This window comes from Adiantum capillus-veneris, chromosome 9 (assembly GCF_014529385.1).
Source record: "Adiantum capillus-veneris isolate H3 chromosome 9, ASM1452938v2, whole genome shotgun sequence".
Taxonomy (NCBI): domain Eukaryota; kingdom Viridiplantae; phylum Streptophyta; class Polypodiopsida; order Polypodiales; family Pteridaceae; genus Adiantum; species Adiantum capillus-veneris.
Window position 1 is genome coordinate 40,329,082 of NC_140939.1, and position 15,121 is coordinate 40,344,202.

At 45.2% G+C, this 15,121-nt stretch overlaps 1 protein-coding gene across 1 annotated transcript in view; it reads right to left on the minus strand.

Moving 5' to 3' along the window:
- The window catches only part of ACD1 (Pheophorbide a oxygenase family protein with Rieske 2Fe-2S domain-containing protein), a 35,647-nt gene extending 24,820 nt beyond the window's left edge, over nucleotides 1-10,827 (minus strand). The window contains exons 1-3 of the mRNA XM_086519632.1: nucleotides 10,233-10,827; nucleotides 9,091-9,326; nucleotides 8,886-9,015 (exon numbers count right to left, since the gene is read on the minus strand). Of these exons, the coding sequence (XP_086375758.1) occupies nucleotides 8,886-9,015; nucleotides 9,091-9,326; nucleotides 10,233-10,694 (828 nt within the window). The 5' untranslated portion in view covers nucleotides 10,695-10,827. The remainder of the gene's footprint in view (nucleotides 1-8,885; nucleotides 9,016-9,090; nucleotides 9,327-10,232) is intronic.
- Between the last annotated feature and the right edge of the window lie 4,294 nt (nucleotides 10,828-15,121).

Consider the following 15,121-nt stretch of genomic DNA (forward strand, 5'->3'; position numbering starts at 1 on the left):
AGAAGGAGAGAAAAGAGATACGACACTCGAGAGGTTGTAAAACCCTCCTCCGAAGGCCCCACTCTCGTCGGCGAGAGTGGTCTAACTTTGATTGCACACAGGTGTACAATGATGATGCATGGACTGCAACGGGGACTAGGTCGATGACGACGATGATGACTTTAGGGCTGTTTTTGGTCCTCTTCTATCTGTTGTCCACAAAGGGGGGAATTGCTGAGGATCTGGAAGATTTTGGGCTGTTTTCTTATGGCTGAAAATCCCTGTTTTACTGCTGTTTTTATGGCTGAAATTCTCTGATTTGAAGAGGTTCATATAGCTGACAAAAACGTTGGGTTATTGCACTGGTCAATCTGCGTTTTTGGGGCTGAGGTCGAGGGCTGAAAACGCTGCCTTGCTGTGGGCTGAAGCTGCGTTTTGGTGGCTGAAAACGCTGAGATTCTGCAGGCCTTGCTAGCGTTAGTAAAAACGCTAAGGGTTGGCTGAGATCGCTGAGTCAAAAACGCTATTGGCTGGGCTTGATGGCGATAGGCTAAGGTGGGGAAAACGCCAAGAAAGGGGGTTGCTGGCGATGGCTGAAGCTTGGGAAATGCCAAGGGATAGATGGCTTGATGGCGATGTGGCCTCACCAAGATGGCTTGGGGAGGGTCTTGCTGAGAGAGGGTGAAACCGGCCCGTAGGGCGGTAGGCGTTGGCTTTCACCCGAAATTCTTTACTTTAAACACACACACAGAGCACTTTGCAAAGAGAACCTGCGACGGGAGTTAACACTTGAATACACACACGGCTCGGAAGCTAGAATGCTCCGAGCAGACGCCGACAACCTGTAGGCCCCAAAATTGGCGCCCCTTTCGGTATTTCTTTATTCTTTAGGAGGGTAAATTACAAGGTAAGGTCCTGGGAATCCTTCACGTGTATCCACCTAGATACCATTTGATTTGGCCAAATTTCGGCAACATAACAGCCCCAAAACTTGCGCGAAACCAATTCCCCTGCTGGAACTCGCTTGCACTGTCGTATACCCTCTGATTCCTGTCCAAAAACAGTAAATTCAGCACGCTGTATTTACTGGTTTTTGCCCTGTTTTCAACCCCAAACAGTCCCCTAACTGTCCTTTGCCAGTGGGGCACGATTCCCAATGATCCTGGCGTCCGTATGGCTGAAAAACAGTCAAATTACAGCGCATACACAGCGCTGATTTTGCACCTGTACGGTGAGGTTATGACCCTCACCAGTGCCTGCTTTGGAGCAGCAGTTAGCTACCCCTGTTCCTGCTCAAGGAGGCTCTTGCCTCAGCACAAAAGCATGAACCCACACAACTGTACATCAGTCAAATGAGTAGCCCTCTTGTGGGGCATCACATAACTGCACGTAGGGGAGAAAGAGAGAGCAGTATGTAGCGTGCGGGGCATCACTCCCGTCACCATACTGTACATAGAGGGAAAGAAAGCACTCCATAGCTCTTAACCTGTGACAGGCTCTCAATGAAGCATCCTCCCAGCATAAATCGAGCGTCCCCTCTTCTGCCCTTGACCTGTAATGCATCTGTGAACAAATAGATGCAAAAAGAGGAAGATTTCCATGGCTGCCAAAACCTGCGTATCGCTGAAAACGCAGCAAAACAGCCCTGTAAACACGCATCTGATGCCTTCCAATGCTGAAAATGAGCTCCTTGGACCTAGGCAAAGTCATGGGAAGCTCAAAAATGGAGAGAAATGGCTGAAAATCCAAGTTAACAGCCTCCAAGACTGCTCTCAAAAGTCAGTTACGGGTTCTGTTCTCCCAGACTTGGTAAATTGACCACAAAGTGCCACTTGGCACTCATACATGCAATTTCCCCGCATTGGGTTTCCTGCTTAAAAATCTCTCAACTTATGCATCAGTTTACTTTGCAGCAGAGTACTAAAATGTTCCCTTGGTCATACCAAAGGTAATGACGCGAACACATTTCACAGCCCAAAATAGCAGTTCCCTAATTTTTAGGAGATGCTTCCGTCGGGCTCTCGCTGGTCTTCTGACCATCTATCCTCATTGGGACCGCATCCAAAAGTACAATGTGGCCCAACTGTCGGATACTTTCTGTTGGTGATCCCACCTTGACTTTATGCCTTTATTGAGTTCACTTCCTAGTATCCACCAACTTGCTAAGTGCGACGGGGGGGACCTGTATGATCTTGCTCTGAGCCTAGACATCCTCTTACTGTACGAATTCCAGTGCCGACCAACTTCCCGTCTGCGGGTGAAACTACCGTTCACATTGGCCATACAATGTCCGACCATTTGCAACTTCAAAAAGAGGGTCTCAAAAATAAAACAAAAATCATTGGAAGAAACCAACAACTAAGGTTAGCAATTGCCACGTCCTCGTGACATACCCCCCTCTTGAAATCGCAAACGTCCTCGATTGCATACCATAAATACACGCCACTGATGATCTTGTGCTATCAACACTCTTTTATCATCGCATGTATCCGCAAGAAAGGTCGTAACATACATAGATACAAATGACTTAATGAGGCCTTCATACTTTTGTCAAACTGTACACTGCTCTTGCACTGAATCCATGAGTACATTTGATGTGCTAGCTCTATCATTACCCCTCCTTTGCAAACATTGGGTTGGGGCATACGTAGGCTGTAACCCAAAGGCCTCAAGGTAAAGCTGCAATACATTTGGTGACTCTGACAGTTCATGCTCTTCCATCCACTTTGCATCCATAGGTGGATAGTTTCTTGAACTTCACCATAGCATCTTGCAACCTGTCCCTTAACTTTTACGTATGCAAAAGGCTCTTGCCTCTGCAAACGAGCATAATTCCACAACCTGACGTACCACCCACGACCAAGCAAGCTCAAATTTCAAGATGATTTACCAATGCGTCATAGAATCCAAGCAATCGCCTCAGAGAATCGGCAAGCAGCATGTCACCTGGCAGACCCACATCACTCCCGCAGAAATATGGTTCTAATTAGAGTGGTCGAATTCAAAAGCTTAGCTTATAGTTTGCCACTAACATATGAGCTTATAATACATACAACCTATTGTCAAAAGTCGACGATGCAGAAGCATAGAGACCAAGGAGAGTGAGCACGACAGAGAGAAGAAGGAGAGAGAGAGAGAGAGAGAGAGAGAGAGAGAGAGTCTCCTAAACCAATCAACCTTGGCAATGAATAAGTGAATGTGTATACAATGGAGGGAAGGGGTTGCTTATATAGCAACCTCAATAAATTCAAAATTGCTCTACCCAGACTTTGACAAATAAGTAAAATAAATACCTAAGAGCCAAACTAAATAATGGGATCACATTGCACTTGGGATGCCAAAGCTCTAACACCCTCTCTGCATCTCATAGTGGACATCAATAGTGAGACCAAGTCGATGGAGAAGCTACCATGGACAACCCAGCAACACCGGTAATGCTTGATACACCTCAGATTTACTACCCTCAACGTTGTACCTGAGAATGCAATCTTGAGCATCGGTTACCTTTATAGAACTGTAGATCACAATACGTCCAATAATCCCCATTCGTGAACTATGAACATATCGCGTCCAAAATATAATACTCCTAGATAATGAACTATGGAACACATCCTGTCCATAATCCAACCAACAACAATGGATTGGTGCACTCATCCATAGTGTTTGACACGTCTGATTGGTTCCTGCTAGATGCATGTGTATTGAACTCCGACCTACCGGTCCAAACCATAGAAACAGGGGACCCGGGGACGTGGTCCTTTTTTATAGGGAAGGAATGGGGGACTGGGGGACACGAGATGGGGCTGGGGGACGCGACGCAAAGGGGTCCCTCACATGGGACGCGTCCCGAGACGCGGGTCCCTGGTGACACATGCAGGGGGGACGCGAACAGGGGACCCCACACCTTTTTTCTAGGGCTTTCAGAGTCTTGATATATATGTCAATGTTGCCCACTAGAATCTACTAATCCACTCTTCACTTATACATCATTAATTTTTTCCCTCTAAGTATGATGATTGATCATCACATCAACATGCGCGGTGCATGCTCGCCGCGTTCTTACTGCATGTCATATTTTGGTATTTATGAGTGCAAAACCCATTTTTTCTTTGTAATCTTGAGCTCTTAGTGTTGTCTAGTATAGACCAAGTGTTTTTTAACACGTGTCCCCTGGCCTGTCCCCGTCCCTTGTTTTGCCACGTCCCCATCCCCCTCTCGACACTCACAAGCCTTTCTCTGTCTGCTAGTGGCAGCAACTGCCCTTTGGCTGGAAATCTGACCTCGAGGCCACTGTGGCCACCGTCACATGTGCCATGCCGATCTCCTCTATCAAATCTTTTTTGTCTTTGGCTTCAAAATCTCGAGCCAAACAAAGCGTCGTGTCGCATTTATAACAAGAGTTGTCGGACCTCGTGAGCTAAATGAGTATTGGTACTGCCATCCTTGTCAAGCTTGCATGTGCCTGTGTCCTCTAGCAAACTCGTCCATTTGCTTTTGGCTTCACAATATCAAGCCAAACAATTTGTTGATTTCCTTGAGAACTTTGACAATGCATAGGCCGCTAACTTGATGGTTGATCTGCTTTCCAAATTCCATAGCCACTTGTTCGTTTTGGTCAATGTCATCGGAGTTCGAGCAAGGGGGGGGCCATGTTGAAGTTGCAAGATCTGGTGATCCGCGAAGCCTTCTTGCACTCCAAGGGGTGGCCGCACGAACCAAGACGATAAATAAACTCCAAGCCATTCCACTCGTCTGCAATTCCCAAGCTACTTTGCACCCTCTGCTATCCAACTCTTCAACTCCAAAGTTGCTCACCTCTTCGTCTCCCAAACTGCTCCACAATAAAATCGCCGCAATGGGCTCAAAGCCTTACCTCCTCCTCTTCTTCCAAAGGGTGACCTCACAGCCCATAGCGTTTTAAAACGCTGGGCTCATTGGTTGGAAGAGGGGAGGCCAAGCTTGTCCGCTGGCCTAGCGTTTCAAAACGCTGGCGGCAGCACCTTCAGTCTACATAGTTACCGGGAATGGGAAATCAGACAGGGAACAGGGAACGGCAACATGCATGAAATGCCATTCCCTGTTTCGGATACTCATGTTTGAAACATGGAACAGGGATCCGGAACGGGAAATTGGGATGGGAACGGGGAACGGGGACCTGAAAATGGTCATTCCCTATAACTATGCCTTCAGAACCAGCGGGCAAGTGAGGCTTCGTAGTGGAGCACCGGCAGGGCTAAAGGATGCGAGCATTTTGCAACGCTTCAGACAGTCAGACAGTGGGTCTTGCCTTTGCACACCGCTGCCAGACAACATTCTGAGATGCCGGAGAGCAAGATGGCGTGGCCACTGGCTGCCGGGAGCTGAAACGCTAGCGACAAAGGGGGCCTTTTGGTACTGCCGGCAGCACCGTTTCAAAAAGCACGCCAGGTAGAGGGGGCGACACCAAAGGGCTTGGCGCCCAGCGTTTCGAAACGCTGCAGGAGGCTGAAGGAGGGGATCCCGGCCTCCGGCACCAGTTGGGCAGCTTTTTAATATGCTCGGGACAACAAGGGGAGAGATTGTTGCTGACAACAAGACGATCTTCTCAAGCTCTCTTCTCTAATCAGCTCCGCCTCCACCAAGGCTCTGATACCATGTCAAAGTCGACAATGCGGAAGCGTAGAGACCAAGGAGAGAGCACGAGAGAGAGAGAGAGAGAGAGAGAGAGAGAGGGTCTCCTGAACCAATCAACCTTGGCAGTGAATAAATGAATGTGTATACAATGGAGGCAAGGGGTTGCTTATGTAGCAACCTCAGTAAATTGCCCTACCCAGAATTCAAGGGGTTGCTTATGTAGCAACCTCAGTAAATTGCCCTACCCAGAATTTGACAAATAAGTAAAATAAATACCTAAAAGCCAAACTAAATAATGGGATCACATTGGGCACTTCACTTGGAAGCCAAAAACACCTATATGATTTCTTTAGTCAACCGTTCCGGCCCCGTTCCCATTTGGGCCCCCCTCCCGTTCTTGGACCGTTGCGCACCCTCCCCTTCCAGTTCCTATTCCTCTTTCCATTTCAACTTTCATGTGGTCCCATAGTGTGACGAGACACGAGAATACAACAACTGAATAACAGAAATTTGCAAGTACACAGAGTAGACGCAGGAAATCAGAGATGTATATTGAAATCAATTCCCGAGTACAAGAAGAGCGTAGCTCGTATCAACCTCCCAACCACCCCCGAGCTATCTCACTCTCAATCTGTGCACAGTTCTCAATTGCACTCTCACTCTCACTCTCAATCTCACTCTCACTCTCAATCTCAATCACAAGGCGCCATCACAGTAGAATCGCCTCCATCTGTATACAGGCTGTCTTCTTCACGCGAGAAAAAGTGGCTATTTTCGTCCTTCCTCTAGTCTTTAGCAAAGCGGCCCAAAAATAGGTTTGGAAAGAGACGTCCTTCATTCAAACGCGTAAGAACCACAAAACGCAACCCACACTCGCGAGTAAGCAAATTTAGAAACTTTTTTTTTTTTTTAAAGTCCACAATTTCTGGCCATTTTCAGCGAGCCGTAACTCCCAAACAGTTCAGAATTTGACCGGGTCTGTCTCACATGAATTTGTTCGTCTCATCGAGCTCTTCGAAAGTCGTGAGATGCAAAAAATCCATATCCTGCTCACTTTGCCCGAAAAATTACCTACAAGTCAGCAATTTTCACAAAAACAGTCTAAAACAGCATTTTCTCACTTTTTCTTTAATCTACGAGTTGAAACGGGCATCGAAATGCAGGAATCAGCAAAAACACAGAGAAGCAATATTTTCCCTCGTGTTGAGGACTACAACTGCTACATACAAAAGTTTTCCAAATTTTGACCATACTGGCTCCCGAGGGGTGTCCCGGGTCAAAATTTGAAACTTCACAAGAACGATTAGAATGAAGTCGTATACTATGGAAAAACGCTAGAATGAACAAAATTTACTCTAAACAAAAATATTTATCAAAACTTTGCAAAATAAGTCCTATTACACATAGGAACCGTCGTATTTCATCTTTGAGGACGATGATACAATCTGTGTGTGTGTGTGTGTGTGTGTGTGTGTGTGGGGTGGGGTTGGGGGGGGGGGGGGGAGACACTTCACTCCCTACCACCTATGCATGTCATACTATACCTCCCGTTTGGTATCGGATGGAGCTAGCTATCCCTTTGCATATCATGGTTGTTTAAAGTACTCCTCTTTGCATATAGTTCCACACCCATTAGAGTCGGAGCTGCATCTCGCTCACCCCTCATAACATATACGCACACCCGCATGTTTTGTGGTAGGTTTACTTTCAGCACTTTTGTCCTTTTGCCTGGATACTCAGAGGACACACATATACATCATTTTGTCTGGCCTAGTTCAACCCTTAAATCACGTTAATATAGCTCTTCAGCCGCAACCCTACCCCTGGGCAAGGGGCTGCCCTTGGGGAGGGGGGGGGGGGGGAGGGAGGGGGGGCATGAATATACAACGGCCCTACTCAAACTCCAGCCAGAGTCGGCCTTGCTCGCGCTGCTGCATCAAGTCGGCCCTACTCACGCTGCTGCATCAAGTCTGCTTCGCCCTGCTGCACCAAGTCGCTCTGTTGCACCAAGTCGGCGCACCTCTGCACGCTTCAACGACCTTGAACTACAGATCGACTGCAAAAGGTCCTCTTCAATGATGACTTGGAGCGCTCTCTCTCTCTCTCTCTCTCTCTCTCTCTCTCTCTCTCTCTCTCTCTCTCTCTCTCTCTCTCTCTCTCTCTCTCTCTCTCTCTCTCTCTCTTTCTCTCTCTCTCTCTCTCTCTCTCTGTCTCTCTCTCATTAAACGAGTGGTGAACCAAGCAACCTAGCACACTGTGTTGAGAATAAACTTGCAGACAGAGACAATGGCTTCCTTTGGACCTTGGTACCCCAACCCCCATACACGAGCTTTCTTGCGATGGCGGCTGCACCAAGGAAAGACCCCCGTGCCCGCCAAGATGCACGGATCACAGCTTTGGAGGCTCGGATTCAAGAGCTCATCAAGGAGAACGAAACACTCTAGCAACGAGTGCATAAGCTTGAGGACAAACACGCAGTAGAAAGCCAAGCTCTACTTGCGAAAACAAACACAGTTGAAGCCTCCCTCACAGAGATGGTCAAGGAAGTTCACAAGGTGACACATACAAAGATCGACACCACGATACACGCGGCCTTACAAGAATGCAGAAAACAAGAATCTTTAGGTCTTAAAGTTAGAATCAGGGGGCTCCACACACCAGGGTGCACCGATGAGGACACACTTAAAGACGCAATCACCAAGCTCAACGACATTCTTCAACCCATCCACATCAAGCCCGAAAACGTTTCTTGGATAAACAACACACATAGACGTGTTCCACCCAAGCAGTGCATCCTCACATTCAAGGACAAAGAGGAGCGCACGAAGCTATTACGCCAATCCCGCCTTCTCAAAGGAAGAAAGCTTTGGATAGCCGAAGGACTGACTGTAAATTAGCTCAAGGCTAAGGCAAGCGAACTCAAGAAGATGCACGATGCCCGTAATGAAGGTAAATGGGCGGTCTATCAAGGCGGAAAAGCCATCATTCAAGAATTTCCATCTCCCAAACCAGCCCCCTCCCCACCTAATCCTCCCTAGGTTCTTTCCTTTTCCTTTTCTTTCCCTCTCTTTTATCCCATGACAGACCCTCAGTCCTTAACTGATATGTATCCCACACTCTCAACTCGACAAAGCAATTGTAATGTTTTGTTCTTGGTCCCATAGGTCATATTTGACCTCCGTGGACGATAATTCAATCTCTCTCTCTCTCTCTCTCTCTCTCTCTCTCTCTCTCTCTCTCTCTCTCTCAATCAATCAAAAGCATGAACATGTGTAAAAACCACTAAAGATCACCTTATGGTGTGCAAAGTTAATATGAGAGGGATCTGAAACATTCTCCATCAAAGTATCATACCCATAATACAGATCCCTTTGAATTGTTACGGTCGAAAAATTAGGATCACCATCAAAAACGGAAGGTAACCTGGAAAAAGCAGCAGGAATTAGAAGTCTTCACTCTAAGAACCTAAACATAACCAAAAAATTAAGACAAACTTACTTTGGCGGTTCTGTTTGAAGAGCCTTGTCCCATCCTTTTGCATCTGGCCAGACAAATAACATCCCTTGAGATACAAGAGTTGGGAATGAAGCCACACATGCTCTTGATGATGAAACTGCCTTTGCCTCTGGGCCGTCAGAATTTGCTTGAGGAATACAACCACAACTTCCATCAGGCTTGAAAGACCATCCATGATATGAGCATTGCAGCCATCCATTCTCATCTATTCTTCCTTCCTGCCATCAACAAGATAAAAAAGGGTTCAAGCCTATGATGTAGCCTATGCTATAGTAGTAGACCTGTTCTCTCAAAGCTTCTACAAAGGTCTCCTAAATATTTCCCCAAAAAATTGTTATTTGCCAGAGAAATTCTTATTTTGCACCCATAGCACAATCAAATGACGGAAAAGCACTATGAAGATGCAGCAGCAGATGGTTCTTGGTGTATTTAGTTATCAAAACTGCTCCAACTATCTGGCATTATTTGCCTGCAGGTCTGAGACAGGCATAAACTCAATCAGAACATTGAACTTACAGAGCAGATTCTAGACCCAGTACTTACTAAGAAAACGTCTGAACTCGGCTGTGACAAACTGACAGTGGACTATATCCTAGTAAGACTGCACAAAATCCCTATATCCATCGACTGTCACTCCTAGGATTGCAAATCCATACATCCATTTGTTGCACTTTGTAATACAAGCTTAACAATTTACACATTTAATTTTATGGTTTTCCACCCTTATATTCCGTTAATTTGAAAATCAAGTCCAAAAGCGTCCTTTCTGTTGCCTGAGTTCCCGAACCAGGTAACATTGTAAAGATCCATATTGTGAATACAGTGCCTTGACATAAAACATCATAGATATCAACAATGTTCTTATTTTCATGCGGATTCTTGAGTGCCCTGAAACCTGACATGGTGTCTGTGCTTTTTGTGAAATGCAAAAGCATGTGTGTGATGCTTCTTGGTATATCAGCATGTGCACTTATAGTTCTAAGTATGAGTGTGCAGCATGTTTTGTGTGCTGTTGTGTCTGTATTTGTAAATCATAGACAATATGTAACAAAGTCCATATGATTATCAATACACTCACACCCAGCAATCAAGACAGAAAAAAGGAAAACAGTAAGATGGCGTACAGACAAAGGGGCAAGCCGATGTGGACACTTGTCCAGAAACGCCTTCCAGTTCCCTTCACGGTCGCACCATAGCACAAGGTCAATGCCGAGGAGCTGGAAGGGCGTAGGTACAGAGGGGTCAAGGTCCTCAATCAAAGAAACTGGGTACCAGTGATCTTTCCAAACGAACTTCCTCACGGCTGCTTGAGCATCAACATCCTCTCGCACATTCTGGAAGCTCTCATCTCCAAAACCTGGAGGCTTCAAGGAGATTTCTCCCTCCTCAGGTCCTTGAAGATAATCAGTACCTGGATTCTCGGATGGCTTTGCAGGGGGTGCGATTGCGGCAAATACAAGCCCGCTACGAGCTCTCTTCTCGAAAATGAAAGGCGCGCTTAGGGTGGCCGATTTTCTGCAGAATGCTTCGTGATGCGTTAGCTTACTACTGCCATAGAAGGAGGTAGGGATGGGCAGAGCTTCCATGGAGCTTGTCGATCGCTGTTTCTTGCAATGCGGGGGCAGCGGGAGACGTCTACGACACTCTTTGCTAGGATAATTTGTACTTGGCCACGTGTGTAGAGAGAGAGAGAAGGGGGGGAGGGCGGTCAGAAGTTCTCAGAACCGGAAGGTGCGACGGTGGGGAGTTCACGGAAGGTAGAGTGACCCCAGTGAACGAAATCCTGGTGTCTACAGTAAATGCGGGGGACTTTTGCACTCCTGAATTTAACTAGTCTTGCTCCTCGTGTTGCAAGAGCCATCTCTTCTATAGCCTTGCATTTGGAGTGTTGTACGCACAATTAAACTTTTGTGCAAGTGCGCCAAACATTCATAGTTGGACAAGAGGTGTAAACCTTGGTAGATCATGTATACATGGTTTCAAGATGCTTAGTTCGAATGCTTGTGTGATGGATTATGGGAGTTAACCTTTATAATGCCTACTACAATTGTCATGCGTGGAGTCCATACAAAAGCATTAATTGCTATAACCCACACAAGACAAATTATGAGGATATTTTTTATTTTAGTGTAAAGCTTGTAAACTTTTAACAACTAGAGAGATTGTTTCCGTTGTTCTCTCTTCCATTAGAGATCTGCCTTTCGACCCACTTTGAGGGTAGCAGCATCTCTTGTTCTTGAACCTTGACTTTGTATAGTCATAAGAATAAACTTGTTGAAGGTTTCATTGTGATGGTATTGGGGCTTAAACCATCTTATTGAAGACACTCATCGAGGATGCTCACTCACTCATGTACTTTGAGAGTGTAGAAGTGCAAGCTCTTAAAAAGTTTTTAACCCAAGTATAACAACACATAACTTTTCCCATCTCCATGGTTGCTAGCCTCATGCTTGTTGCCTACCTTATTATTGGCTATCTTTACTCACTCAACCATTAGAAAAATTTGAATGGTAGGTCAACGTAAGTGATTTTCAATGGGTTCTCAGTTTGGTATGTGCCCACGAATACACTTTTACTGTAGTTTAGATTGTGTAAGATGTTATGACTCACCTCGATCAAGCCTATGAACATAACTCTTCGTTAGAAGTTTGAAAATATGTTATTTTGATTGCACTCAGTTGTTGTTTGGCTAAAAATCCACCAAATATTTCAATTAGGATGTTTTAATCCTATCCTTAAGAGGTAATGATTAGGCATGTTGGTTTGATGATGGTCATATTAGTATTATCTTTATATATGTATATTATATATTTAATATATATATTTCTTTTAATAGAGTAAGGTTGTAAGAGGTTCTTCACATGGCTTGACACATGAGGTGGAAGAGGTTGTTCACACAAGAGATGCAACAAAACCTCGTATCCCAACAATCCTCCCCTATGTGGGTTTTGGTTTCATATCACTCACACAATGCTCCCTTCAAAAACACACTAGGGTGAGGCAAGCCTCCCCTTGAACATAAAGTTGCCTCCCCTAAACACAAAGGGTGTAGGCACACACAAGCCTCCCCTGGCACAAATAGAGGGTAAGGTACAATTGAGAGAATGCTCAGCACATGTGGTTTGTTGCTTGTTGGAGTATTTTCTCCCCGCACAAATCTGCAAAAGTTGTTGTACTTTGTTGTTGTAGCCAATATGTTGATGATGTTGTTGTTGGAAAGAAAGACACAATGCACATATATGTACACTGGAGGGAAAAACCGTGTGGGAAAAAGCCCTCAAATTATTTATGTTATGCGTTTTTAATTTATTTATTTTTTAAATTATTTTGAATATGGTGGAGAAAGAGCCTCAACTGCCATCCCTTTAGCTGGATGCCAAGAGCTTCCTTGTTTGTTGATGTTTGCTTCATCATTCTCATGTTGATGTTGATCTTCGTCATTCATATTGTTGGCCCGTTCTGACAAAGATGCAATCTCCATGGCGGATGGGTAAAATACACATACAGTGGAATAGTGGTACTCATCATTTGTGTGATGCTTGTGTGTGAGCATGTGCGGGTCACAGGTGGTCTTATCGTATACATGATGTATAAGCAGTGTCTAGAACCCGTGTGCTTGGTGCTTATGTACACAAATATTTCATACATAACATGTAGTGTCTCGAGTGTGCTATCGGCTTGTAGCTTTGGAGGAGCATGAAGCTCATGGGACAAGGCCGAGATGGAGTTGGAGGACCGAGCCCTAAAAGCCTTCGGGTGAAAGCGTTGCAAGATGACGCGCTAAAGCTTAAGTTTTGAGTTATGCCATCCGCGGGAAATGGCTCTCAAGCTAAAGAGCTTACAAGTTTGATTGAAACTTTATAAGGCTGCAATGCTGACGTGGAAATTTGTTGGTTTGGCGGGTTGTCGATGGGGTCGAAAAGAAAAGGCTCTCCTGGCTCGGTAGTGTGGGTGATTAGCAGCAAACACGTTGTGTTGTCAGTAGGTAGTGGTTTGATCAGATGGTGCATGTTGTAGGTGGACGTGCACTCAATGATGGCGATAATAAGCAAAGGTAATTGAAGCTCTGGTAGGGTTTCTGACTTAAGTAGCAGGAGTTGATTTCAAGAGCGATGGGTCAGAGGGTATGCAGTGGCAACGAGCTGAGCCTTTATTGATGGAGGCAAGCGATGGTAGAGTCTAGAGGCCATAAAATTGAGGTGGTGGGCAGTGGCTTCCGACAGCTTGCAGAGGGCAAAGCGGGTTGGATTTTGCAGGTGTAGGTGATTATGAGGAGCGCTATACAGAGAGGGGGGGGGGGGGGGGGGGGAGGGGGGGCGCAGGACTATAGATGAGGGTGTTGCTCATACCATTGCGATGCCGCATTCACGTGGGATTTCAAGAGCGATCGGCCAGAGGGTATGCAGTGGCAACGAGCTGAGCCTATATTGATGGCCACAAGCGATGGCAGAGTCTAGACGGTAGAAAATTGAGGTGGTGGGCCGTGGCTTCTGACAACTTGCAGAGGGCAAGGCGGGTTGGATTTTGCAGGTGTAGGTGATGACGAGGAGCGCTATATAGAGAGGGGGAAGCGGGGCATAGGACTATAGATGAGGGTGTTGCTCAAACCATGGCGATGCCACATTCACTTGGGATGCCCAAGTTGCAGAACAAACGTATGCAGTGACGTGGTTGAGAGCACAAGGGTGTTCGGTTGTGTGTTGATTTGATGTCGAGTATTGAAGTGCAATAGCAAGCAATTGTTGGATGTGTTGTTGAAGACCCAATTGAAAAGGATGAGGGTGCTCGGGCTAAGAATGGCCAAGAGCAAGCTGTCTCTAAGCCTCTCTTCTCTTGTTTCTTTGCTTTCTTATTTGTATAACACACACACACACACACTTCTTTCCTCTCAGCACACAGAGACGTGCATTCTTAAAAGATCTCTCTCGTTGTCTTAAACACACACACCCTCACATCATGAAATGATGCACATATACGCAATCAAAGCATAAAACATGCAGATAATAAAACAGACCCAAATTGAAAAGCAAAGAGAAAAACAAATCGATTAAAGCAATCAAAGAAAGAAGCTCATAAACCAATGGATTGTTGATGGAGAGATTGTTGATGAGGTGATCTAGCGTCACAAGAGAATGTCGATGGAGATAACACCTTGATGATTGAGAGAAAAGCCGTAGCTCTGATACCAATTGTTAAGCTATGGTGTATAGGTTAGTGTGCCATTCATGCTAATGGCATGCTTTGGAGAGGTTAGTCTAGAGCTAGAGAGAGAGACTATTGCACAATAGAATAGGGTATACTGTAAATGATATTATTCACCAGAATGTGCCTCTATATAGGCTTATACAATTACAGAGCCTTTTGACACTTGAGCACAAGATGTGGGTACCTATGCATAAACACAAGTGGTTGTGCTTTACACAAAGGTTGTAAGAGGTTCTTCACATGGTTTGACACATGAGGTGGAAGAGGTTATTCACACAAAATATGCAACAAAACCTTGCATCACAACAGATCCTTTGGAATCATTCATGTTAGAAATAGATGCTAGTAATCATGCTATTGGAGCAGTCCTTTTGCCTCGTCTTCTAAAGGAGCGAAATCCAATTGCATTTGAAAGAAAGAAGCTTGATTCAATTTAGTTTGAGATTGTGTTTGACCATGAAATAATAAAATGGTTTACACAACAAACAAATTCGAAGGGTCGAAAGGCCAAGTAAATTGAGATTCTTCAAGAGTATGGTGCAAATCTCCGATATCATAAAGGACGATAAAATGTGGTAGTTGATGCTCTTAGTCATATGTCTGAGACCAACTTTCTTCTTTTCGCTAAGCTTTGTAGTGAGTTTTTGAAATCTCTCAAGGGTAAATATGAGCACGATGAAACATACTTTAAAGTGTGAAGCCATGTGAAAATGAGAGATCCTTCTCACCCCAATGTTGGTAGTGTGTCTTCAACCTCCATACCCAATTCTCCTCTTTTGAGTGATGAGTTGTAGAGATGGAATAATTT